Source organism: Psilocybe cubensis, chromosome 1 (assembly GCF_017499595.1).
Source record: "Psilocybe cubensis strain MGC-MH-2018 chromosome 1, whole genome shotgun sequence".
NCBI classification, from domain to species: domain Eukaryota; kingdom Fungi; phylum Basidiomycota; class Agaricomycetes; order Agaricales; family Agrocybaceae; genus Psilocybe; species Psilocybe cubensis.
This window is the reverse complement of record NC_062999.1, coordinates 1,557,144-1,583,052: the sequence shown is the minus strand read 5'-3', so window position 1 is coordinate 1,583,052 and position 25,909 is coordinate 1,557,144. Positions and strand designations below refer to the sequence as shown.

General features: G+C 48.0%; 12 protein-coding genes across 12 annotated transcripts; 4 read left to right on the top strand and 8 right to left on the bottom strand.

Moving 5' to 3' along the window:
* Positions 1-53: 53 nt before the first annotated feature.
* Positions 54-1,629, bottom strand: JR316_0000475 (uncharacterized protein; the record flags this gene model as incomplete). Its single annotated transcript, XM_047886290.1, has 4 exons — positions 54-325; positions 384-604; positions 659-1,115; positions 1,161-1,629. 4 exons carry the CDS (start codon positions 1,627-1,629, stop codon positions 54-56), a joined length of 1,419 nt encoding a protein of 472 aa, XP_047754036.1.
* Positions 1,630-1,744: 115 nt separating this feature from the next.
* JR316_0000474 (uncharacterized protein) lies at positions 1,745-2,562 on the bottom strand (the record flags this gene model as incomplete). Its single annotated transcript, XM_047886289.1, has 3 exons — positions 1,745-2,052; positions 2,104-2,324; positions 2,375-2,562. 3 exons carry the CDS (start codon positions 2,560-2,562, stop codon positions 1,745-1,747), a joined length of 717 nt encoding a protein of 238 aa, XP_047754035.1.
* A 171-nt stretch (positions 2,563-2,733) lies between these two features.
* On the bottom strand, positions 2,734-3,444 carry JR316_0000473 (uncharacterized protein; the record flags this gene model as incomplete). The annotated part of the gene is made up of 1 exon (XM_047886288.1): positions 2,734-3,444. The coding sequence occupies one exon, from the start codon at positions 3,442-3,444 to the stop codon at positions 2,734-2,736; it is 711 nt and encodes a 236-aa protein (XP_047754034.1).
* Positions 3,445-3,595: 151 nt separating this feature from the next.
* Positions 3,596-4,351, top strand: JR316_0000472 (uncharacterized protein; the record flags this gene model as incomplete). The annotated part of the gene is made up of 3 exons (XM_047886287.1): positions 3,596-3,849; positions 3,899-3,981; positions 4,041-4,351. 3 exons carry the CDS (start codon positions 3,596-3,598, stop codon positions 4,349-4,351), a joined length of 648 nt encoding a protein of 215 aa, XP_047754033.1.
* Positions 4,352-4,493: 142 nt separating this feature from the next.
* Positions 4,494-6,056, top strand: JR316_0000471 (uncharacterized protein; the record flags this gene model as incomplete). Its single annotated transcript, XM_047886286.1, has 1 exon — positions 4,494-6,056. One exon carries the CDS (start codon positions 4,494-4,496, stop codon positions 6,054-6,056), a length of 1,563 nt encoding a protein of 520 aa, XP_047754032.1.
* A 322-nt stretch (positions 6,057-6,378) lies between these two features.
* JR316_0000470 (uncharacterized protein) lies at positions 6,379-8,492 on the top strand (the record flags this gene model as incomplete). Its single annotated transcript, XM_047886285.1, has 4 exons — positions 6,379-6,549; positions 6,604-7,076; positions 7,126-7,498; positions 7,560-8,492. 4 exons carry the CDS (start codon positions 6,379-6,381, stop codon positions 8,490-8,492), a joined length of 1,950 nt encoding a protein of 649 aa, XP_047754031.1.
* A 197-nt stretch (positions 8,493-8,689) lies between these two features.
* Positions 8,690-12,026, bottom strand: JR316_0000469 (Ubiquitin carboxyl-terminal hydrolase 4; the record flags this gene model as incomplete). The annotated part of the gene is made up of 7 exons (XM_047886284.1): positions 8,690-10,547; positions 10,606-10,803; positions 10,856-11,016; positions 11,071-11,204; positions 11,280-11,767; positions 11,820-11,833; positions 11,895-12,026. The coding sequence occupies 7 exons, from the start codon at positions 12,024-12,026 to the stop codon at positions 8,690-8,692; spliced, it is 2,985 nt and encodes a 994-aa protein (XP_047754030.1).
* A 1,400-nt stretch (positions 12,027-13,426) lies between these two features.
* On the bottom strand, positions 13,427-14,374 carry JR316_0000468 (Mitochondrial amidoxime-reducing component 1; the record flags this gene model as incomplete). Its single annotated transcript, XM_047886283.1, has 4 exons — positions 13,427-13,612; positions 13,669-13,792; positions 13,854-14,183; positions 14,247-14,374. 4 exons carry the CDS (start codon positions 14,372-14,374, stop codon positions 13,427-13,429), a joined length of 768 nt encoding a protein of 255 aa, XP_047754029.1.
* Positions 14,375-15,384: 1,010 nt separating this feature from the next.
* On the bottom strand, positions 15,385-15,929 carry JR316_0000467 (Peptidyl-prolyl cis-trans isomerase pin1; the record flags this gene model as incomplete). Its single annotated transcript, XM_047886282.1, has 2 exons — positions 15,385-15,651; positions 15,768-15,929. The coding sequence occupies 2 exons, from the start codon at positions 15,927-15,929 to the stop codon at positions 15,385-15,387; spliced, it is 429 nt and encodes a 142-aa protein (XP_047754028.1).
* A 530-nt stretch (positions 15,930-16,459) lies between these two features.
* Positions 16,460-19,271, top strand: JR316_0000466 (uncharacterized protein; the record flags this gene model as incomplete). The annotated part of the gene is made up of 8 exons (XM_047886281.1): positions 16,460-16,618; positions 16,675-16,736; positions 16,791-17,481; positions 17,537-17,632; positions 17,696-17,820; positions 17,971-18,223; positions 19,190-19,199; positions 19,255-19,271. The coding sequence occupies 8 exons, from the start codon at positions 16,460-16,462 to the stop codon at positions 19,269-19,271; spliced, it is 1,413 nt and encodes a 470-aa protein (XP_047754027.1).
* Positions 19,272-21,656: 2,385 nt separating this feature from the next.
* JR316_0000465 (UDP-glucose 4-epimerase) lies at positions 21,657-23,128 on the bottom strand (the record flags this gene model as incomplete). Its single annotated transcript, XM_047886280.1, has 8 exons — positions 21,657-21,801; positions 21,851-22,078; positions 22,129-22,272; positions 22,323-22,362; positions 22,412-22,661; positions 22,714-22,973; positions 23,030-23,063; positions 23,114-23,128. 8 exons carry the CDS (start codon positions 23,126-23,128, stop codon positions 21,657-21,659), a joined length of 1,116 nt encoding a protein of 371 aa, XP_047754026.1.
* A 192-nt stretch (positions 23,129-23,320) lies between these two features.
* On the bottom strand, positions 23,321-25,881 carry JR316_0000464 (THO complex subunit 1; the record flags this gene model as incomplete). Its single annotated transcript, XM_047886279.1, has 7 exons — positions 23,321-23,563; positions 23,615-24,092; positions 24,147-24,631; positions 24,684-24,958; positions 25,010-25,486; positions 25,544-25,637; positions 25,699-25,881. The coding sequence occupies 7 exons, from the start codon at positions 25,879-25,881 to the stop codon at positions 23,321-23,323; spliced, it is 2,235 nt and encodes a 744-aa protein (XP_047754025.1).
* Positions 25,882-25,909: the final 28 nt, after the last annotated feature.

Genomic DNA, 25,909 nt, shown 5'->3' with positions numbered 1-25,909 from the left:
AGAAAAAACACCCTTTTTCTTTTTTTCCAAAGTACATTGTATCCTAACCACGATCACCGGTCTTTCGCATCGTCGCCGCCAGCCAAAGACGACACATAATTAGCCCACAGCTCATCGATCTCGCGTCCAGTAAGTTCTTTGAACAAGCCATGATCGTACCGAGCGCGTTTCATGCGGTAGTTGAGCTTCTGTATCGTGCCTTTTCCAAAGGACTGTTCGATCCAGTCGAGGAAATACGCTGTAGTATCGTATCCGTCGTCCCAATTGCCGCCTGTCGATCTTCGCCAGTGCGGTGGACCGAGCGATTCGTGCAGCCGGACAAAGTCTGGCATTCGGCCGAACGTAAGCGCGATTTTATGAGGGAAAGGAAAATGATGCTTTACCGGCGATTCCTTCGATTAGCCCTCCGGGACATGTCCCGCGTGCGTTGTACTGGTAGCAGTGCACGACTTCGTGTACGAGCACACCTAGAATTTCCTCGCTGGCACGGTGCTTGGTAGCTTTAATATAGTTCAAAGAAAAGTGGATCTCCTTGTGCGAAGCGCTGCCAATCGTATATGCCACTCCACCCATATCACGAAGCACGAGAAGAATTTCTTTAACGCTAAGAGACAAAGTGATGAGTCGGTGGTTGTGCCCAGAAAGATGATCAACATACTTGGTAGGCACATTGCTTAGCGTGTACAGCTGGTTGAAGCTCGCGAGGACAGACGTCTTTAATGCCTCCTTGGGCTTGACGGCGCCGAAAAAGATGTCCACTCCTTCATGATCCAGATCCTCGACTCGGATGTTCAACTTCGGCATAGGCCACGCCGCCAACGGATTAGCAGACTCCTGCTCTTCCTCAGCATGAACCTCGTCCTGATGATTCGATTCCACGTGTTCGACGTATTGCTTCCAGAGATCAGACACAGAGACGCCCGTGATCTGTGCAAATAGGTCGTCGCTGTACTCTGCTTTGAGGGCGGCAACGAGCTTGCGAACGGTTCCTTCACAGCGCTTCTTTTCTATCCAGTCGAGAAAGTAGGCTGTCTTGTCAAAACCATCGTTCCATGACCCTTTCGTGTTCTGGGTCCAATGCGGCGGCCCGTAATATTCTCTCAATCTCACATAGTCTATTACGGTTTAGCGAAGAGTATGACTACAGGTCCCAAGCTCACCAGCTATGCCCACCAGGACTCCCGAGGGACATTTACTCTTTGAGTGCAGACGCAGCAAACAATGTGCGATTTCATGAATCAACAGGCCCGTTATCTCATCCTCGACGCGGTCCTCGCTATGCACGATATACGAGAGGGAAAGCAGAGATTCAATGTACACTCCTCCATCCTTGACTGTAAATGATGTCCTTGCGATTGTACCCGATGTGCACAGCACCAACGTGACTTCTTTTACACTATTACGCGTCAGATCGTCGCACAAATGCAAGAGGAGGATTCCGTACTCTGGAAGCGCCGTTTCAGGCGTATAGAGCCATCTGAAGCTAGCCGCCAAAGCCTGGGAGAGGACCTGTCCCGGATCAACAGCGTTGAGAAAAATGCTCACGCCTTTGTGAGAAAGGTCGTCTATGCGGAACTTGAGCAAGGGCTTGGGTGGATCGATGGTCGTCGCGGGGGTTAGAGGAGGCATTGTCAGATATTCCCATCATTTACATCGATAATCTTGTCATGACATGTCGTGACTTTATTCGCTTAACGACATTCACCGCGAAAAGCAAGTTATTTCACATAGATTCCCATGTTATTCAAGACTCGTATTCGTGATGGAGGAGAAGGAAGCCCTCGGTCGTCTCTGCGTCGGACGACTCTTCGAGACTCTTGCAATACATAGCCCAGAGCTTGCGCACAGGCCTGCCTGTGAGCTCTTTAAAGATGCGGCGGTGGTATTGGGTATCTTTCATTGCGGCATTGAGCTCGCGTATGGTTCCCTCTCCATAGCGGTTCTCAATCCAGTCTAGAAAATACGCAGTCTTTTCATACCCCATGTCCCATCTATCGCCACCGGTGCGCTTCCAATGGGGCGGGGAAAGACCTGCATGGAGACGCACAAAGTCTAGAAAAAAGTGTAAGGACTATGGAATCAGAAAAGATGGAAAGAACATACCTGCAATGCCTTCGATCAGACCGCTCGGGCAAGTATCAAAGGCGTTGTATTGAAAGCAGTGGACGACCTCGTGAACGAGGACACCCATGATCTCATCGCGGGCTCTGTTGGCGGTGCGTTTGATGTAATCCAAGGAAAAATGGATCTCCTTGAGGGTTTGTGAGCCAAAAGTGTAGGCGACGCCATCCATCGGGCGAAGCACGAGGTTTATCTGGCGAACGCTAGCGTGGAATTAATAAATGAGGGCCATATAACAGAAGGGGATGCGCACGTCCGGGGCACGGTGCGCTGGGTGTAGAGGAATTGGAAGCTGGTCATGACGGCTGCGTGCATGGCTTGTTTGGGGTTGACAGCGGCCAAGAAAATGTCGACGCCTTCATGGTCAAGGTCGTCGATACGGAGCTGGAAGTTTGGTATGGGCCATGGCTTGGGTGGTGGTGGTAATGAAGCAGGAGGCATGTGAATGTATGCGCGTCAGGTGATGGTAATATATAACGTTACGACGCGTCCAAGTAAAAATACGCGTTTTTATAAAGAGTTTAGAGATACATGGTATGGAGTACTTTTGATATTTATTACATAGGTGGTATATATCCTGGAGGGGGAATAAAAAAGAAAAAGAAATGGTGATCATGATGGGTGTCGAATCCCGGCGGCCGCTTCAACTCTGATGACTTCTTGGTGCAGCGAATCGCGGCCCTCTTCAAGCCAACGACAATACTCGACGGCGCGAAACAAGACGCCGCTCTTTCCCTTGGTCTGACCTTTTCCTCTGCTTCCGGAACCCTTGGGTCTTCCCCTTGTAGGCATGCCGATTCCAGGGGCTGAGCCAGCTGGAGCCATGAGGGCGATGAGCTGGGCGTAACCGTCGCGAATGGCATTGCGTCGTTTCTGCTCGGACATGATGTGGTTGAGCCGCTTCTGGGGAGTGGAGAGGAGTGGTTTTGTGCGGGCAGCGGCTGCTCTGGCTGCTGGAGGATCAGCACTTGCGGCAAATGTGGGGGTGCTGGGCTCTTCGTCGTGGTTATGGGTGCCGCGGGACGAAGAGGTGCGGCTGGTGGGTTTTGGCCTGGCAGAAGGGGATGGTTCTGGGACGGTGTTTAGATGTGGGTTGGAGTAGGGTGCGTGGTGGTCATGCTGAAGATCCGTTGGACCCAAGTCCCATGCAAAGTCGTTAAAGTTGTCGAGGAAGCCGAGAAGATCAGTTGTCTCTGCGGGGGAGAAGAGGTCGGCCGAGGAGGGGAGGGGCGGGGGATTGGGAAAGAGATTTGAGAGAGACGGGTCAAATGTGAACTCAAAGTCGGCAAAGGGAACTGGAGGCTGGAGAGGCGAGTGGGACATGGCTTTGTGGTAGAGAGAGAGATGGGGCAGAGAGATTAAGAGAGGTTGACCGGCAGTCGGGGAGAGAGTAGCCGGAGTGACGTGACAGAGAGTTAGGATTGCAGCGGGGAAGAACGGTGGTTGCCCGCAAACGCCCCTCCGTCTCGTCCAGATGTCGGCCATCCCCCCAGACGAACCGGCGCAAGAGGCCCCGTCCGCGATCGACACACAGCAACTGCAGCAGCAACTGCAGCAACAACAACAGGAAGGCACTCCCCCCGAGCCTCCCCGAAAGCGTATTTCTTTTTTCTCTCTTCCTCTCTGCCCTGCTCACTGTCCCCCACAGCCAAGGCCCCCTCTGTCCGCAGGGCCTGCATCGCCTGTCACACTGGCAAGACTCGCTGCAGCGAGGTTCTCCCCTGCCAGGTCCGTTTCTTCTCTTTTTCCTCCCTCTTGTCCTCATTCCCCCCCAGAGCTGTCTCAAGCGCGGGCTAGGCAACTCTTGCGCATATCCGGATCCAGACGCACAGGAGCAGCAGGGCCACCATTCCGCATCGGGTTTGTTTCGCGTCGTGTGTCTCTTTTCTGCTGCTCTCTCTCATCATCCTCTGATCCAGCCCCTGCCCAAAATGTCCAGTTCGCTCCGCCCCCCATGTACGCTACTCTCCAGGGCACCCCAAATCTCTCCCACCAGCAGTACTACGACTACAACGGCTCTTTTACCGGCGCTTCTACCTCGACTTTCCGCCCAAACAAGCGCCCTCGCGCCCTCACTGAGGAGGAGACTGCCGCCATCCGCAACTTTTCTCGCGGCGACTTTTTCGTAGGCTCCAGCGCTCCCGTCAGGATCGACCCCCGTCTCCCCGTTCGTCTCACTCTCGGCGAGGGTGATCATGTCCATTTCACCGTTGGAGAGACCTTGGTCTAATATACCATTTATTCCTTCTTGATTATATGCCCCGTTTGTAGTATCACCTCTTGCTCTTCTCTGTCGTCTGTACATTATCTAGTCTTTGCTCTCCTCATTTCTGTACCCCAGTAGCCAGTTTGTATATACATCAATCTGCCCTATGTTGTCTCTTGATTTCCATCTTCTCGACCTCGCAACAAACAACCTCTTTTCAGACGATGTCCGCGCAACCCTTCACCGCCAGCGCAAATCTGCTCTCGACGACCTTGCTCTCCTAGATGCTGAATTAGCCCTCGCTCAACTTTCATTGCAAGACAATAATATCCTATCAGAACATTCCAAGCGCCAAACCCGCCGCAAGCTTGTCTCCCTCATTGCTGCTTGCGACATTGCCATCGCACCCCACAAATCTCTCCCTACAGAGCTTTTGTCCTACATATTCATCCTTGCATACAGCTGTTTTCCGACAGATCTTCCTCCCCCTAGTCGTACATCTACCCCTCTTGTCCTCTGTCAGACCTGTTCCAGATGGCGAACAGTTGCACTCGACACTCCAGACCTCTGGGCAGACGTTGTCTTTCGCTATGAAAAGGGCCTCGATCCACGACGCACAGTCTTGCTTGCCAAAATGTTTTTTGCCCGCTGTGGTTCCCTCAAGCCTCTGTCGTTACAGATATCTCGTTGGTCGGGGCCCGACTTTCCTGATGACCACCAAACAATCATGGAAAACATCCTCCGCAGTCTCGTAATACCCTATGCGTCGCGCTTCTGGAGACTACACTTGCGATTGTCCGAGTCGACCATTTACACTTTCTTATCTATCGCGCCCCAGCTCTCATTCCCCTGCCTTAAATCAATACATCTAGAATGTGATAATTCTTCAAGCACTCGAGGCCCTTCACTCCGTAAACTCTTTCCTGCCAACTCTCCCCTCTTGACAAAGCTCGGTCTGTCCAACTTTCGCTACCAGCTCCAAGTGGACGATGCTTTTTTCCCGTGGAAGCAGCTCACACACCTCTACTGCCACGATACCCCCATCAGCATCCCCAAAATCCACGCCCTCCTGCGTCTGTGCCGCAGCCTCGTCGAATGTCTGCTGAGCGTCGACACCCGAAACGACCCATCCGACTTTGATATATCCAAAGCCCGCATCCGCCTCATATCCCTGCAAAAGCTCAGCCTAATCTTCACCACCCAAGGCCCGCTCCTCGGCTCCTTCCTCGAGCCGCTCTACACACCCAACATCAAAGAACTCACCATATCCAACTCCATCCGCACGCAACGCCCACATCCACAAGACGAGCTGCTCGCCCTCCTCACGCGCGCATGCCACACCCTCGAGGTCCTCCAGATCGACAACATCCCGCTCCCGCCGCACACCGTCGCAGAGATCGCACACGCGCTGCCGACGCTCACCGCGCTCCTCATCGGCGCGGACAACCTCGTCCCGCGGGACGTGCTGGGAGCTATAGCAGCTGGTGCTGTGCTCCCGCGGCTCCGCTGTCTCGCGTGCAGCGTGGACGATCTCGAGGCGGCCATCCGCGCGCTCGAGTACCGCTGGCAGGCGGGCGTAGACCGACTCGCCCCGGGCGAATTATATAGTCCTCCGTTCAATTTTATCCTCGATTATACTGGCCAGGTGATAAACCATGACCAGGCGGTCAGAGTAGACCGCTTGAGAGCAAATGGCGTCGATATTACAATGACTCGCGTTCAGCCATGACAAACTTTACCAGGTAAAATAAAGTCTGAACAGATATTACGTAATTACATACCATGATCGCTGGTCGTTGACCTTGGTCTCTGACCACCTCCAGCCTCAAATCCTCTGAACTTGCTTCTTGTATTATCACCAAGGATGGAATCTACGTCAATTTGTACCAACGCGACCGGTGACAGTTGTAAAACCTTGTGTTCAAAAATACAAGGCGTCTCTGTGCAACCTTCTCTGGAAACAACATTCCCTTTATCGTAACAAGGAATGAGATGAGTAAATAAAAATCCGACTTGTGCTGGATTTTTGTCCACTTTTCACTTTATTCGCCATGCCCGACGAAGATACTTTGGCGAGCACCGCGCATCCTAGTATCACAAAGACACTTTGGCGCTACAGCATCTATGCTCAAGAGGAGAGAAAGGCGTTCAAGACGGCTGATATCTGGGTTGACCTCCTATTTCCGTACTTTCTCGTCGAGGATATCATCAGGATCCGACAAGTCTGTGCCTTTTAAACTTGCTTTTTTTCGGACCTAGCTGATATCGATGTACAGGTCAACAAATGGTTCTACATTATCACTCACCAACCAGTCATCTGGAAACGATTCCTGAAACGCATCCGGATTCCTACCCCGCACCTCCGCCCAACATTCGACTACGTAGCCAACGTCGAGAAATACGAAATCGAGACTGTAGTAGTCACCGCCTGCGCAATGGAGCGCGCGTGGCGGGGCAACTTTCCCAAAATACGCAGCGAGCGCATTTTGACCAGCCAGAGCAAGGTCGTCGACCTCAAGCTGCTCCCGGGCGGCAAGTTCCTCGTCGCATCGATTAAGGATCGTTGCAATTACCGGTTCTTTATTAATGTGTACGCTTTGGATGTCATGCATGGTTCCAGGCTTATTGCCCGTTTCCCGACTTATTATAAAGCCTATGATCTTCAAGCCAAGTATATGGATTACAAGTCTGTCCCGGGCATCATGATATATTATACACGACGAAGGTTCAGAGGCGGGGTGCCTGCAAAGTAAGCCTTTCCATTTCAAAGTATTCATCCTTTCTGACCGTTCTTCTAGTTTCATGGAAAACATTAACGATTTTAATCCACGAAATCGATATCCAGTACCCCATCCTCTGACTTATGAAGCATTCTGCATCCACATGCCATTGGAGCCAGTCGAAAAGCTGATTCACCCAGATCTCGACCCCATAACCAAGCGGTTCTCCTACTTGGGAATCACAAGGCGTCTCGACCGTCCTTTCATCGATGCATTGCGGTGGAGATCGACCTCGGAAATTCACTCGCCCTCGCTTCAGAACATCAACGATACCCCTTCAGTCATCTTCGTAGAAGACGACGTAGGATCTACAACTATTCAAATCGTCAACATCAACGGCCTCTTTCGTGTCTCCATCATCTGCAAGGAACACCCCGCCTTTGTAGGCATCGTGAGTATCCTCCAAAATTCATGTTTTCCTTTTAATCCAAATCGCTCAAATGTACTCTCAGCCCCATCGCATCCGCGCCGTTCGCTATCTTCCATGCCAAAAAGGTCTCCTGGTCATCCGCACCCTCTGCACCAACCCCGCGCCCAATCCAGATGCTCAAGTCATCATCCTGTTCGAAATATACGACATGCCCTCCGACGAAGGCGTCCACATCCTGGACCCCATCGAACAATGGGAGCGCCAAGACACATGGCAGCTAGACGGCGAATTCGTCATCTCCGACGCCGAGTTCGGCAAAGCCAACGAGGAGCATCCGGACGTCATCCTGCGCGACGCAGGCCCGCCCACCATCTGGGTCTTCGCGCCGTCCGCGAACCCGAAAGGCTGCGCGTACTGGTGGATCAGGGCGCAGCGCACCGCGCACGGCTGGCGCTACTCGGAGACGGACTCTACCTCGCACCACCATGCCAACGACAAGTTCCACGAACGCGCGCTGCCCGGTGCGTTCCGCACGCTCTTTCTTGAGATCAACGATGATATCTCAGAGGCCAAGTTCCTCAAGCGCATGCGCCGGTTCCAGTGGCCGGAAAAACGTCTGGGGAGGATAAATCCTAACCCTTTGGCTAATATAACGTATCCGATCACTGAAGTCCCAGCAGAGAACTCGCGGGCGTTGGACGACATCATGTTTTCTGAAGATGTCGGGCATGATATTAACCGCGGGGGAGGTCTTGTCGCCTCGGCTTGGGACGAGACCAGCGGCAAGATCTGCGTCGCTGCGGAGAACGAAGATTTTATCAGGCTGCTGGATATTGCCCCAGTTGTCGAGCCTCACCTTCGCCTTGCTCATAAATGGGAACTCAAAGTCATTGAAGATGATACATTGGAGCCGCCCAAGCAGGCCGACCAAGTCATGTCACTCCCTCCTCCCCCATCGCCAAGCATCCTCCAGTCACTCGACTTTATATCGTTTTTGCGCTACAGCATACTGTAACTTGACTCTCATTATTGAACAGTTTAATTATCCGGACAATCTCTACCCTCGCTTTCTGTACTGTAATGTGTCTTATAGCTTTCAATTGTTTTGTTGTATGTTTTCAATGTGATAACTGCTCTCGTATTCCAACAAATACATTTTCAGATTTTGATTCCATCCTTCCAAGTGTACAATAATAATAGTAGTAATAGAGATCAAACTCTGTTCATTCCGTTCGGCGACGCCCTGTCCCTCTCGCGCAACCTCTCCTTTTCTCGTTCCTTCTCCTTGTCTTTATCCCGCTTCCCAAACCCGAGCATAGGCGCCGTTAGACTCAGCTTGCGCGTCGTACGTTTGAAATTCGAACTAGCCGAGTTGGTACTACTCATGCTGTTATTAGCGCCCACGGCGGAAGCCAGCGACACGGGCGGCAGCGATTTCTGCGTTGCTGGCTTGAACCCAGGTCCGGTCGGGCTTGCAGAACCGCCCTCAAACTCCGTGGAACGGAACTTGCCTTTCACGAAACTCTCTGGTTCGGCGACGAAGATATTGCCGTTGCTCGCATTAGCGCGATGCGAGTTGAATCTAGGTGGTGGCACCGCTGGTCGGTCTTTGTATTGTGCAGTCTGAGAGGGAGTAAATGTTGCAGAAATCGAACCCGGACCAGCCGTAGAGAGTGCATTGAGATCAAGGCTTCGTTTTCGCTCGACGCTGGCCCGTGGCCGATCAGATGGAGTAACAGGCAGCTTACGCACAGGTGAAGATGAGTATTCCTGCGGTCCTGATGTGGTGGTAGATGATGTTGACGGCCGTGTAGTATGACCCGTGACAGATGGTTGTAATTGGCTCAAAAACGAATTTGAGCTTGGAGAGGATGAAGTTGACGCAGGCGGGTGAAATTCGTCATGGCCATTCATTCGATCTTGTCTTCTTAATGGAACAAGCGTTGGTGCAAGTTTTGACGAGTTGGGGTAAAGTGTCGAAGTCTCTGAATATACCGTAGAACTTCCGTTTTCAGACGGCTGTCGTTGTGGCCGGGGAGAAGAGGGGTTAACAGAAGATGAAGGGTGTTTTAACCAATTTGAATGGGAATTTTCTTGAGGATGTACAGGAGTTGACGGGACGTCAGGCATTGGAGAGTTATCCACCCCCGACTTATCCACCGTCTTGACGCTTTGTCGTCTGAACCACTTGCGGGGTGGTTTTTGTTTCTCTCTCTCTTTTTCTTTGTCCTTCTCCTTCTCGTTATCTTTCTCCCTTTCCTTCACTTTTTGCTGCTCCACTTTCGGTTCATTAACTTGAGGTATAATTATTGGTGTAGTATCCATAGGAGATTGAGATTGATTAAGCACATTAGGTGGAAAAGGTGGGGGTAACTCATGTGTTGAGATATCTAGAGGCGTTACAAACGACAAAGTCGAAGTCGATGGCCCTGGAGACTTGTCAGCGGCGGAGCGGCGTGTCTCGCCAGGATGTACAGGTGAGCTGGTCGCGCTCCCGATTGTCCCACGTGAGGTAGATATAGACGGCGCCCGACGGATTGAGTTGAGTAGTTTGTTGCCAAATCCAGTGGAAGCCATAGGTGATGTGGTCACAGGGGGTAAGGACCCTGGTAGTGAAGAAGAATCGGTTGATGGAGGGTCCGAAATGACGACTGGCGTCAATGAAGGTTTTTCCGGCGGGGGAGCTGATGGAGTGGGTGGGATCGGCATAGGTGGTGGAATTGGAGGGGGTGATTGCACGGCGTCGGCATCTCCGTCGGAAATGGGTACTGTGCTGAGGCCAGGGGGTAGAGGAGGTGATCGACGATACTGAGTAGGTGATTCTTGCGACTGCGACAATGGAATTGCGGGTACCTCTAGTGGAAGTGTTGTTTCAGGTGTGCGGAGTCCAAGGCCAGCCAAATCAATATCCTCCGCTTGATAATAAAGTACATACGCAGAACCTGAGTTGGAGTCCCCAAAGTACTTTGGGATATCACCTTCTGGTATTGAATATACATTGTCGTCATCAAAGACGAGCCAGGTTCCTGCGGTTTTGATTATAGAAATATAATGTCCGTGATGAGGTCCACTTTAGAAAGAGATATGTATCAGCATCCGTAAATGACAAACAAAACAGTCAGACTCACTTTCCGATATGAACTACAATAGCAAACAAATTATACAATCGGTCGGCGTCGTCGATATCGTCTACAGTGTTAAATAATCGAAGTTCAAAGGGGAAAGCAACTCGGTAAGCAAGCTTAATGTATTTTCCAACATCTTCTTGGTATTTGAAGCGCTTTAAATGCAGTGCCAGTACATTGGGTAGTTTCTTGATTTTCATCCTTGTAAAGATGTCAAAAGTTTGTTAAACACAGTTAACGGGTAGATAAACACCTTTTCTCTGCTTCTTGCAGGTCGCAACATGAATCGCAAAAGAATTTGTTCCTTTGGCATAGCATCTCACTTGCGCTGAATTGTCGGAGGCATGCGGTAACACTAGAATTCTGCTCGATATCGATGGACAAGTCAAGAAATGATTCGTCCCGAGATGATACCTATTTCATTTCAACCTCAGTTTTCGTTAAATATTGTTTCAACGTTCCACGCACAGTTTCGCAGGTCAGACAGCGTGTTTCGCTCGTAAGAATGCCTTCAAAGAGCTTGTGAACGAGGGTGGCGTCTTGGGGATGAGTTCCGGAACTAGAACTAGCGGCGGTTAAAACGGTAGGAGGTGTCCGCGAACCTAGTGTTACAACGGAATTTGATACTGATGAAAAGCGAATGAGCTACAAAGAACTCCAACAAATAGAATACTCACAATCATCCCCGTTTGCGGTCGCCTGCGTCTGTTTCTTCTCCTGCTCTATCTCCTCAACGATCTTATTAAGCAGATAATTCAGAAATTCATGCGCGTCCTGATGCATAGTTGAGCGGAAGATATCATTAAGTTCCTTCAACTTGTCGATAAAGGCGCGTGGCGACACTGTGCCCTTGTCGCCAGGGTTCGTGGAAATGTTGAGAAAGAGTGACTGTAGTGCAGAGAAGAGAGTAGGAGATGAAGAGGGTATAGGATAGGCAGAGACTTGTTGGGATGTCGATCCAGAAGGGTCGGCTATGTGGCCGGAGGTCGAAGCCTTGCGCTCGGGCTTCCGTCGAACGGGAGCGAATGATGTAGACGGAGGCTTACTGGTCCCCGGGGGTGTCGCCACAGAACTATCCTGGGTCTGCAAGGCTTCAAAATCTTGCAGAAGGAGGTCACGAAATGGAGTGCAGAAATATAGTGCTTGCAAAACTGAATTCGCATAGCTGTTCATACGTCAGTATCCATCTTACGAAGTAAATATTGGCTAGGGCTCACCAAGTGTTGCCGAACTGATATATATTTGGACGATAAGCTACAAGGGACTTTTTGAATGAGGAAACAGAAACCCACATTCTCCAGGCCAAACTTCTTCGCATCCGCTGAAGATGTCAGTGGTAAAGCGGTAGTAACTGCAGCAGCTTTGGCTGCTGCGCGGTCCAGAGACTGCTGGGCACCAAAGGATATCCATTTCGACCTTGCCATCGTGTGGGCAGTCTGTGGGATGGCCGCCTGGAGGATCACCCGAACACGGGGCGGATTGGGAGGACGAGGAGGAGGGTGTGGACGGTAAAGGTGGATTGAGTTGGATCAAATGCCAATGGGATCTCAACGCAGAGTACCCATTCACGTGACTCGCCTCTAATTTCCCCTGATATCAGTCTTTATTCACCGGTTTCTTTCTGTAACTACAAACATTTTAACATACCCAATACTTTCAGGCCTATGTAGAGCCCTCAACGCGATACTTTAGCAGGGGCGATTACTCGAAACCTTTACGACTTCTAAGGAGGTCAAGGCTAACCAAAACTAAGGATCTGAGATCTGCGCCAGCTTCTTGATGCGGAGCTGCTGTGCCTGACCATCTGTGCCTCTCACCAATCGATAACATTCGGCCCGGCGTCATAGTCCCGCCTGCCCGCCACCTCCAGCTCGACTGCGCCCTTGATTCAGCTCTAAAAACCTACTTCAAGTGTGCCATGCATATTACCACGCGATCCTCACTTGGACAGCCAAAGGGAGATATTTGACGTTGGTGTGCAACTGGTCGCCATTATAAGAACTCCTCCATGCTGACTATTGTGCAGGTCTGACGTCTACAATCACCTTCCTGATACAACTGGAATCCCCAAGGTTCACAGACGACACCAGCGCGTAAACATTTGACCCACCTATGAACTCTTCTTCAATCCCGTCTTGACCTTGAAGGACCAAGTACTCAATCCTGTGGTGCTTTCCTGTACAGCAACAACGCCTTTAAACAAGCTCAAGATATGACTGCCTCCTGTATATCATTCATGTTGAGCGGTCCGCGCGTGGTGCCACCGACTGCTGGTTAGACAGGCAGTCGGATGACATTCAGAGAGCGTTTGCTCGCGAATGGATCCCCGACCTATAAAAGGCTCAAAAAATTATATATGTGGGTAATTGTTGCTAAAATGGATACAAGACTGAGAAGATGTATGATGCTAAAATTCCAACTGAGATCTTGTCGCCCATCAAATATGTCGATATAACCTCGGATTTTACTCCAAGGGTCCTCCCGTATTTTCTCCAGGCAACACAGTGTACCAATTCCAAAGTATGGATATCATACAGAAATTATTCGATTACTTAATTACCAGCCGTATTAGTGGGGTCATGTTCAACGAACAGAGTCCCAATCGTGCCATGAAAACTCGCCTGCGACTAAACAACACGTACTTCTATCCGCCTAGTCCAATGCACTCGTCAACGACACCTGTGGCAAACGCCCGTAACTCGTTTTTGATTACCTTTAATTTAATCAGACAACTATTCGACGTTTGGCTGATTTTGATATGTCTAGTAATACGATTCTGAGAATACATCTGGGAAAAATGTAGGTCGTGAAGACAACTTGGACACTATATCAACTTCTTGACATAAACCCAATCCCCTACTTTGACTGTCCCTAGTCCGTTAGGGACAGCATTGCATCCTACACAGGGTTTCATTTTTTGCTGAGGGTCGAGTCCTGTTCTAAACTTCATTATGACCTTATACGGGACGGCTTTGTCCCGCTCTCCAGTCTCGGGGCTGACGTTTGGCAGCTAAAGAATCATGATTAGATTGTAAAGGTAAAAACATAACATCACAATTGATTTACCAAACATCTTGTGCATTTGGAAACAAGTGTTAACATTGGGGCGTCCTCGGAGCCGATCTGAATTTGTTCCCAATGATCTTCTGCAAACGGCCCTCCTCCAGTAAGAACGATGTTGGGTCTGAATCTGTGATCTCATAAAGTCAGGGATTCGATCCTTGCAAAAAAGCATAAAATTAAGAGACAACCTTTGGATCGGCACTGTATCTGTCCTCCAACGTTCATCTATTCCTTGTGTACCAACGTAGCCGCGAAGCTGCTTTTCAATGGCCACCGTGCTTTCTTCGGACAAGACGAGCAAAGGATACATGTCCTGATATTTGGCAGTCGCTTTCAGATCAGGAAATGAGGCTGTTGGGTCTATGGGACGTGGTTGAGGCCCTTTATAGATGAGGTGAACAGGTTTCTCGAAATACTTGGACAGGATCGTAGAGGGCCCGTCTTTGGGGCCATTAATTGATTCACATATGTAACCGTCTACTGGATCGTGGGTTGGCCATAGAGTCACCTTAGGAAGGCTATACAAGTATATTTTGTGACCATCAGATATTAATATCATAGAGTAAAATAGTAATGCATACATGGACCAGCTCTTTAGCGTCTCTTCCGATGGATTCAACGGAACACTGAATTCATCACAACCAGAGTTCTCTGGAAACTTGACATTGAGGGTACCGTCCGATTCGATGGAAGGCGTGATAAGTACCATCTAAAATCATTTTTTCCTAATCTTCGACCAACAGCACATGTATTATTTGCAGTCGACTGACCTTGGGTACTTCTCTCGCTGTCAGCACGACGACCTTCACCGCGTCAATGATACACCAAAGCCTATCATTCTATCAAAAAGCTCAAGATTCGCATACACACAATATGTCCTTCTGTGCTCACCTCTAAGCCCTCCGGTGTATATTTTGCAGTCTGCACCGAAATACCTCTACAGCTCTTCGGGGCACGTATATTAGCAGAAGAGGATAAGATAGTACAGCAAGCTGACCTTGATTGGATGGACCAATATCTTGGACACCTTCACTTGTCCTGGAATCGGGACTGCTGTTGTTGAGGACGCGACGGATGCTACAGGTATTTCCAATGAGGAACCTTCCATGGCTTTGGCCTTATGACTCCTCCCAACGGACGTCCGCAGGTTATATACGAGGATGACAAACGGAACTACTACTGCCACTACCGTCCACCCAGTAAGCGTGGACGCATGGTTGTAAGCCTGAGAAAAGCATTGAACAACTTTCTCGGTAAATGAGGTCATGAGGCCCGCTCTGTCGAATGCTGCCAGTTCAGAAAAAGATTCAATGAAGTTGTAGGAAGTTGTCCGAGGGTTTGCCGAACAGGTTCTACCATTGGTCAGGACATCGTGCTTCAATTGAACCTTATGTAACGCAGATACCAGGAGACGTCAAATGCCTTGAGATGGAACACTTGCACGAAACAAAACGAAACATTAGACGAAATGAACGACGGGGATAATAAGCTACGACAAACTGCCAAGAAACAACTCTGTATTTCTATTGGTTTCGATGGATGAAATGATTCGTTGTCAGAATCCGCCAGCATGACGAGATCTTATCTTATCTTATTCGCCAACAATAGGTTCGCTCAGCGATATGTTCGACGTTCCTATTTATTTCATTCGAGGTACAACTTGCTAACATACAATTCTTCTTCTGGTATGCCGTCTATACATTCAAGTATGTTCGGTCTTCAAGCGGTTCGCAAAACAAGGTGGACTCCACTATCAGACGAAATGATATCGCTGATCTGACCAGGCTCCAGTCCGTAAGCAGCATCTTCGAAAGGTTTCTGCATTTGCCCTCGTCCAAACCATCCAAGATCCCCTCCATTGCTGTGAGATGAGCAATCAGAGTGGAGCGTAGCGAGCTCAGCAAACTTCTCCTGCGATCCGTTGATCTGGGCTTGATATCCGCGTAGTATTTCAATCGCCTCCTCCTTTGTGCGCGTAATGTTGCTCTACATGATAATGTCAACCTTTGAACCCGTTGTAATAAAATTAGGGAAAACACCTCTTTCCAGCTTGAGGGGCGCCTACTGCCGCGGTGCTTCACCAGCAAATGGCTAGCACGCACTTGTCCGGCATGGGCACCTGCAGCTCCACCCTTTCCATTGAGATATTCCTTAGCGCCAGGTAGAGAGTCTATCTCTTGCTGAGATAACTCTGACGGCGCGTCCCAAGACGACTGTTTGGTTTGGTTATTGAAGAAATAAGGTAGCCCCTTGGACGAAGACATTCGGACTTCCCAATGCGACTTTAAGCACATACTTGAATACTAGCACCCAATAATTATTAGGCACATGCGTACCATTTTGCTTTGATGCTACAATGGGTTGGAAGATGGCAGATGAAAGTTGACGTTGGCAGTGCTGAGTTTGTGAGATTGTGGCTGGACGCGGAAGATAGGTGTCGATTATCTAAACAAAGTCCACGGTGACCTAGCCCCTATCTCCGACAACAGCCAGTAAGGAGTATACCATCACCCACTCACCTTGAAGTTCAACTAAGATATATGCAAAATATGTCTAATCAACTCTTCTCTGATAGGCATTTAGGGTATAGACATCCTTTTCTGTTTGGTATTCACTATTTGGGTGGAGTGGGAGGCAAGTCGCACATCTTATCAAGGAACGATGCTATTCTTCGACTGATATTTTGTTGTGACAGATACGCCGAGAACGGTAAGCCCTGAATGTGGGTATATACAAATCCTTTGGTCTTAAAAAAAGCAATACGGCTTGTATCCAAAAGCTTGCAGAGCTTGCAATGTCCCAGTTCTCAGCAGAAATCCGTCGTTCCCATGAATGGTGGGTTCAATATACAGAGAAGGAAGCAAGAAAGGAATGGGCTACTTCTGCTCTTGAAAGGACCTGGATTGTTCAAACTCCGTCACAACAGTCTAGTGTAAAGCTTTCCCAACGACAGGTACGTCAATCAAGACCAACTTCAGTTGAAGACCAACATTCTTTACCGCAAATCAGGTGGATTACGTATTGGATGAACTCGAAGGATACGCTGCTCTGCGCGATGAGCATGCCCGGTGGTAAACAACAGAAGCTTACTTTTCTTTTTCTCAGAATTAATTCTCGAATTTCAGCCAAGTATCTTGCTTTGAACGTATCTGGGAATCAGATAATCTCTTAGATCTGTCTGAGACAGCAGAACTAGTCAAAGCGCTTGAGCTGCTGAAATCTGAAGTCAGCTTATGCGACGACGGTATCACCAGATACTTTGTAGACCATAGACTATATCCTTTGATATACAACAAAACCTTGGTATCTCAACTGAATGGAAGGTTTCTCCGTCCGGTATCCCCCCCTCCATCTACTGATGTATACACCGTCTCTCCCAACTTCACATTTCTACCCTCCGACGTGTTTGTTTCGTCCGACGCTTCTTCAGTAAAATTTATTTCCTACATCAACAACCTTCATCCACAAACACATCGTAATACATACCGGCTGTTGGAAAATCTTTTGGCACGCTTCATACCACTCTTTGAACATTCCTTGACAGATCTTCACAGAAACAACCACCTCGTTCAGCGAATAGCCGGACACTGTCGGTACACCATCTGGGACGAGCCTGAACCTCCAGAGCACTCTGATGATGAAGACGGGTGGACGAATTATGAAAGAGCACTTCGTGAATGGACAATGAATCGGCCAATAAATCTTCCGGATGTTCCACATACTGGCTACCCAGGTGGGCTTGAGAAACGACGGTTCAACGTAAAGTTACGAAACAGAACTTTACAAATCATCGTCAGTGCCCTCGAAATTGAACTTGTGAGTTTGTGGCCGTGACTTAGTATTTTGCTGTTCTGAGAGTTCCCGCTTGAAGAGTCCTCAGCGGTCGACATTCTCAGGTTCGGTATGGCATGTGGAAGGAATGCGAAGCGAGAGAATTGTCGCATGTGGCTTCCATTGTCTTTCGATTGTAAGTTCCCTGTCTTCCCTGCTTGTTGGTCTGAATAGAACATTCGCCTATTCATTCATGTAGGATAACATCACCGAAACTTTACTAAAATTTCGCATGGCTGTGACGTATCCTAGAGGATTCTCTGCAGGTGACACAGGTGCTACACTCAGAACTTGGGGCATCCGAGATGGAGATTCATGTCACCAGTATGTTGGGGAAGTTCCTTTACGGCCAGGCCTAAGCCTGGTATTCCCCAACATTTATCAACATCAACAAACACCGTTTTCTCTTGTTGATTGCTCTCGAGATGGTCATTTGAAGGCAATCTGGTTCTATTTGGTTGACCCGGATATCAGACCAATAGTCTCCACCGCAAATGTCGCCCCTCAACAGAAATCCTGGATGCATAAGGCGTTGGATGACAATCTTGACACTCGCCTACCTCACGAAGTGATTGAAAAAATTCTGGAAAACGTAGAGGGTGTCATGACCTCTCAAGAAGCGGAAGAATACAGAAAGAAACTGGTCGAAGCAAATGAGCAATTCACACTGGCCAATAATAGTTATCATTTCTGTATTCCTTTCGACATATGGAACGGTCCCGAGATGGTGCATTGAATTCATACTCATATCGCTATACGATAAATGATATACAGAAGCACTAGTTTTCTTTTTCTGCAGCAATGATGAAAATTTCAGGATGGCGGGCGATCTGCACAAACTATCAGCCAGCATGCAACGAAAGATGTCGAATCAACACACGAATGATCTGACTCGCTTGCCGTAGATATACATGGGAATTGAGGAGAGCCAGCAGGTCGCTTGACAAGCGGCTAAAATCAGGAGAGAAACTTTGACACCCCTTCTGGCTATCATGCCATTCGCAAAAAATGTGAATCCGTAAAGGACCATATTCTTTGCGAAATTACTCATAGCCAGAATGTGGAGTGCATTTTCTTTATGGGTATCCAGAAGATAGGTCACCGCCGCAGATCCAGATATTGTCATGCTGAAATTTGCCATGCTGGAAAAAAGTAAACAAATGATAGAAAGCAACATGTCTGCTGAGAAGACGCACGCAATGCACGCTACTGCGCCAATCCAGGGCATATTCTGTGTCGTTCCGACTGGTCATACTTCATATCAGAGGAATGTTCGCAACAGCAATGATGGACTCACCTGCCCATCCAGCATAACCGAATACACCAAATAACATTGTGACCATAAACAATATGCGGAACTCAGGTTCATAAACTCCTTTATTGCGCCTAGAAAGCCAGACCGTTCCCCAGTCGGTCAGGGGGCCAGTTATACACGTTGCCAGCACTATTCCAACTATGCCACCGAGGTTCGTCAAGCCCTTCAGATATGTAAATATATGTTTAAGTCTTGTTTCCAAAGTGTCTTACAATTTGAGTAGCATTGAAGTTATACTCGATTGTGAAAATCGTTGAAGAGCATATTGGCATAAGGCCTGCCCATAAACAATTAGTATAAATTGCAAAAGGATATAGTATGACTTACTGAGCCACACAGTTTGCATGCCATGAGAAACAAAGATAAACCATGTCTTAGTGGTCATTGAGCCTTGTAGAAATAAAGCAATTTGAAAAAAATGAACTGACCACAGGGGATAACAGGAAAGGGAAAGGTCTGAAGAATAACTTGAAAATGCTGACATTGCTGAAAGTGCCATTCCAGATCTTTAATTCAGAAACGAAGTTATGGCGGGGAGACACTCCAGCTTCATCCACAGAGGACTTAGCTTCTTCAATGCTGTGTTTTTCTGGATCCTTCTCCGATACTGATATTATTTTTCTCTCACGTCCATATGTAGTCTTCAAAACTTTGAGATACGTCGTTGTGCGGTTCACAAGAACGGAGACTAACCTCCGGGACCAAAAAAAAGACGAGAAAAATGGACATTCCCAATGGGATAGTCACAAACCAGAACCCCATCTGCCACGATAGGTTCTGAATAACATAACTGTACAGAAGAGGACCACTGGGAAAAGATTTCTGTCATAATCGATTTCACGGAAATAAGTGATCTACACACAGCGTGATACCAGACAAGATGGCAAAACTCCATACAACGGTCCGACTTCCTCGCTCGTGAACACTGTATAGCCCATAAATTATTGTGTTTGGATTCTTGACTTAAGCGGACGCACAAATAGATTTGCTCGATTGTCGATGCAACGAGGCTATAGAGAATTGAATATTGGTGACCAACTGGTAAGGTTAGAGCACTATTACGCACCTTTGTAAAGCAGACATTCCAAATCCTTGGAACACCCGAGACGCTTTGATAGAAGCGATGTTGGGGCTGACTGCCGTCCATATGCAAGCGATAAACATCTATTCTTAGATCAACGAAGAAGGATCTGGTGTACAGCTGAACGAGACAAACCACCGTCACAGATGTAAGATAGACTATACGGTGGCCATACTTAGCGGCCAAGGTGTTTTGGAAAAGCCTACAGTCAAGAATATGTTTGATAGTAGCATTGTTTCAAGTACAATTCATGCTTACATGAAACACCCTAGTCCAAGTAGGATGGACCCGAAGGAAGAGGCCACTTCATCCACACTAACTCCAAACTGGTTTGAAAGCAGAACGTATCCCGGTCCCACCATCGGTGACAATGCGCCATCAAGAGAGGCCGCAAAAGCTCTGAAAACCAATATCAGACTACAACAATACCCCAACCTAACTTTGGAAATCTTACAATGTCCAAAAGCAGGCTTCTTTTCTCCACCTTGGCCAGTTTAACCTGGCATGAACACCGTAAGCATTTGGGCCATAAATTGGCAACGAAGACACAAACGGGTCATTAGGGTCATCTGACGGTTGGGGGACAAGAATGATGTGGCTATTCTTGCCCGTGCCTCGCTTCAAATGAGCACCTTCGCTTACCTTGACCTACTTACCTGTCCATAAATTCGTAAGAAAAAAGCCATAAGCTACACACCTGGTGGCCATGGACAATGCCCAAGTCTGATAAAAGTGCTGTTCCGGGAACAATTTGAAGATGCTTGTCTTCTATTGAGAGACAACCAGTCAGAGAACTGTAGCAAAAAGGTTATGCACTTTTTTGGAGTACCTAAAATCCCGATAGCCATTATGAGTGAAGATGTTGTAAAACTGAAAGCCAAGAGGCCCGTTTAAATAGCAAGCCCATCGGTTGGGAGGCCCGTGGCTGGATGATAAGAACCAATTAGAATGTGACGTCCCTGTAGGATCCCTGTATTTTTCCTCCTGAGCAAATATCGTTCGCAGCGATTCATTTCAGACAGCACATTAAAATAAACCTTCACATGTTATGTTCTCAAGAAAAATCGCGACTCCAACACGTCTCTGTCATGGCATGGGAAGATAACATCATATGGGGCCATGCAACTATTAAAACTTTTAGAAATTGAGTCCATGAGAGATAAAGGCAATTCACTAGGAGGTACGAGATCACCGTCCTTCGATAAACCAGACAGGGTTGAAGGATAGGTCAATGAAATCAGAACCCTCGTTCGGATCGTGTCGCAGGATATAGGGTTTTATGGTAACAAGACTGGTGTTCCAATGAAAATGGGATGGAATGCCCGTCTGCCTGCCCTAGAGAGAGAGAGAGAGTAAAGCCAGTGATAAGATGGGTTGGGAAGTCACTGTCAAGAGAATCCGACATGGATCGGATAACTGTGAGAGGCATGTGAGCACACGCGTGTTTTCAACTGAATCATTCGGCACCAACTTTCCAGATCTAGGGCCCTTCACAAACACGATTCATCAATAAGGCGAGAAATTCCCAGAGGTCAAATAACAGGACGTACCGACGGTAAGTGATGAAGACACGACATTACAGATTCAGACAAACCCAATGGAAGAAATACTGGGCGTTCCTAGGGTGAAACAAGTCGTGATAGGATGTATATAAACAAAATAATTCGACGTTTAGTTTGAGTGACAACAATATTATGAAAATCTATGCGACTGGGCCCATTCTTAACGCGCGTACCAATAGTGTTCGTTCTGCCTGTCAATAAATTACTGGGTATCGTATCCAAGACGATTCTTCGTTTGCCAGTTCCACAGGTCACGGCACATTGTTTCTAGATTCGCAGGCGCCTTGAACCCAAGTTCTTTCTCGGCCAGGGTAGGGTCGGCGGTGAGGTCAGGGACATCGCCACGCCTGACAGAACACGTCAAAATGTGCTGATGCGAAAAATGATTGATATTACCTTCGGCCAATGATCTCATATTTATAATCGAATCCAGTCGCTTTGCGCATAGCATCGACAATCTGCAAGACACTCAGTCCTTTGCCTTTGCCGAGATTGTACGCCTTGAAGAACGCGTCAGCATTAGCATCAAATACTTTAGACTCAGGTGCCAGAGCATCCAGAGCTAGAACGTGTCCAGACGCGAGATCCATGATGTGAAGGTAATCGCGGACACAAGTGCCATCTCTGTGGGGAATTGAGACCGTATTGCGGGAAGTATACTGTTTGTTACTCACGGGGTTGGGTAATCGTTGCCGAAGACCTTCAACGTCGCGTCTTTGACGCGTCCAACAGCCATCTGAGCTAACAGAGGAAGAAGATTTCCTGGTCTTCCACGGGGGTCTTCGCCAATTTGTCCCGAAGGATGAGCGCCTGCAGGGCTAATGTACAGATCAGCATCAGGGTTTATTTTTGAAGAAATGAGATTTACTTGAAGTATCGCAAAGAGATCGCCCTCCAGCTTTTATCCGCTAGTGTCCGATGAGAACGATGATTGGCCACAAAAAATATTGTACTTACAATGGCACAGATCATCAAGGATTGTTTCACACATCACTTTGGTCTTGCCATAAGGGCTGTCGGCTTGTAGCTTCGTTGATTCAGGGATTGGAATGACAGGGGGTGTTCCATAAACAGTCGCGGAAGAGGAATAGACAAAGCGATGGCATTCGTAGTCTGCCATCACTTGCAAAAGAAAAACAGTGGCGCTGACGTTGTTGGCATAGTATGTTAGTGGTATTTGAGTCGATTCTCCGACTGCCTTGTAAGCCTAGAGCAGATAGTTGGATGAATCGTCAGATGATCAAGCAGTAAGTACTCACAGCGATGTGAATTACACCCCAAATCCCGCCCTTCCCGTACTTTTCGAAGACCGCCTTGATTTGTTCTGGTTGAGTTAGATCGCATTTGTAGGACTCGATCTTTGTGCTCTCTCTATCGGCATCGGTTGCATCATCTGGCAACTCGCTTTGGGATAGTTTGGATACACGGTCCAAGGCAGCGGGGTGCGAGTTGTGGTGATTATCGATGGATATTACTTTATATCTTCGTGTTTTCTGGAGTACATAGATAACATGCGAGCCTGAGGAACATAGGTAATGCGAACAAGAAGCCCAGTCAGAAAGTAGCGGGACACACCTATATACCCTGCCCCCCCTGTGACGATTACATTCTAGTCAATCCGGTTAGGATTCAGGCGCCTAAAGAGACTCATTAACATACTTTGAGGGTTGTCATGGCTGCAAAAGCGGGTTTGACGACAGGGGAGATTGTGAACAGACTACTTAGAGAAATAGTTTGAAGAAGATCGGATCAAATGCTTGGTGCACTACTTACATAGCTTTTATATATTCTAGCCGATCACGCTTCAGGTTCACACTTGATGTACATCCAATATCAATAAAATTATAGTAGATATATTTACTGACTCTATCCTTCCATCTTCACATCTCCCTCAGTGTCTCTTTGGAGCTGCCCAAATGAAGGACTTCCAGACCCCTGTTCCTCCCCTATTGTTGAGCTAGCTACATCTTCCATCCTTTGCGGTTTATCTTTTTCTTTCTCGATTTCTTGGGCCAAAGCTTCGATGTCTCCGGTTCCAATCCTTCCGAAGTGTTGCAAATACTGGTCGCGGGCCGCACGAAGCGCAAGCCATGCCCATCGTTGCTTGTTCTGGATGACAGTCAGTGAAAGCAAGGTTATAGCTCTAAATCGAGAACTAACATCTTCGTATTTTGTAATCTCTGGATCAGTTGGGACAGGTACCGGTGTAGGGGCCGGCGAAGCCGCAGGTACTGGGGTAGACACAGGAAGTGGTGCGGGACCAACATTAGGGGAAGAATTAACAATCTTGACAGGTTCTTGCGATGAAGATGCGAGTTTCGATGGCGATCCAGGTTTTGGAGGGAGAGACGGGTGTATTGGTGAATTACTTACGGCTGATATAGGTCGCGGTGCAGCAAGGGTTCCGGGAGCCGGCTCGGCGCGAGTTGTGGCAGTTTCTGACTTGACGGGTGTAGAGGACTCCGCTGAGACAACAATTGTCGGAGGTGGATTTGGCGTAGCGCTTTTAGCTTGATTGGCAGCGGAGGCGGCTCTACTTTTGGCTAAGGCAGCCATTTTCTCCAACCTTTGGTTTCGCAATGATATACGCGCATCTTCTTGTTTGATTTTTTTAACGAAGTCCTTGACGTCGCCAGGCCTAAATATCAAGAAATTTCATAATATTATTTGATAGAGTAAGTAAATGACATACTGGAAAGGCATCTTCAAATCTTCCAAGTTGGTGTACCCCATATCCCAAATCTCAGTCAATGCCTCGGTCCCCATTTTCCATTGCCATTCTGAAGGCGGTTTGCGCAGCTGTTCTCTATCGCCTTTTGTAGCCTCAAAAAAGTCGACCTTCTCACCGTTAATATCTTGCGACCAAGGCTCTCGATCGAAAGGCGTGCATAATTCGTTTTTCCATTTCACCCAATTTCGTTCTCTCTCCAATATGACGTTAACGGTATCGGCGAATGTTCTACCATTTGGTGTCGTTTGTCGCAGTTCTTCTGTTATTTTCGTCAAAGTATCTTGAACCCACTGTACTTCCAAGTCTTCAAGGGTGAAATCCATTTGCAGTGACCGGTTGCGTACGGTGTACCAAGCGGCTTTTGCGGTTTTGGTGAAGTTAAGAAGATGGTTCAACAATGTCGCAAGTTGGAATAAGAATTGTCGACGGAAGTGTGTATCTGCGATCTTCAAAGCAAACCATTGACATCAAATAGTTACCTTCGTTTGGAGAGCTTACCTCTAGGTCAAGTAAATCTGGGTTTGTCAAGAATTTAGCGAAGAAGTATTCGTTTGAGTTGGTTTCTTCTTCAGAATCTCGTTTCCTCTTGAGGGTACCCAAGTTACCGACGCCACTTCTACTACCCATCATTGCTCTTTCTTTCGCAGTTGCTTCCTTAATTACCGGCATAACTTTGCCAACTGCTTCCTTGAATTCTTCAAAAGTTGTCTTCTGCGCAAAAAGGGAAGGTTTTGAGAATGGCAGCTGGAGTGACCAAAATGTATTGTAGAAATCTAGTAATATAAGGCATTTATATTAGGCCACAAGAAAGGTGATTCACGTACCTTCTTTCTTTTCTGCGGGGGTTTGGACCGGAAGCGCTTTCTTTTCGTCCACCTCCATTTTCTCACTATCCTTTATGTTTTCTTGTGTGGGTCCATTCACTTTATTTTCTTCGGCTCTGACATCTGCACTAGAATTATCAGGCTTTGCCTTATCCGTGAACAGAACGCCTTCCCATGTCGGTCCATATTCTCCTCGGAGGTTGACGCCACTTCGCTCTCCTAGAGGGAATACGCCGCTTAGGAAAGTCAGGATCCGACCGCAGAATATCGTGGTCGTCCCCATCTTCGATAGTCGTCGCAAGAGATCATTCAGAGTACGCAACAAAATAAGAGCCTTGCCCTTTTGCGGTATCATACCCTCGGTCAATCTGTCAGCGCGCGACTCTATCCATGAGAAAATATGGGAGCAGGATGCAATGGTCTGTGTTTCAAGTAGGTCTTGAAGCACAATCAAAGGAAAAGATGGTTCGCAGGCATCTTTTGTAGTGCAAAAGTGAGTGTCTGACCGCCGAAGGAACTGTAGTATCCTCGTACCTTGCTCTGTAAATGTTAAAATGACATCGAGTTTCTCGCACAACTGAGTGTAGTACTTCTGTTCGTCGCTTTTCAAAGCGGTCCCTTCGCTGGCCTGTATGAGAGCTCACTAAGCTTTTGGACGCAGCGGAGCTGAGCCCAAAGAATTGACGTACAGCCAACAAGAATATGTCATTCTTTAACAAATACTCCCATTGACTTTTTTTGTTTTCTGGCGAGGATTTGTTTTTGGTTTCGAGTAAAGTGTGTTCTACGAGTTTGTCAAGAGCTTCCTTGTCGGCAGGTGAAGGCGGTAGAGACTTCAAGAGGCTCGTCAGATGTGGTTGGAGGGAAGCCATAATTGGCGGAATTTCAAATAGGAACAAT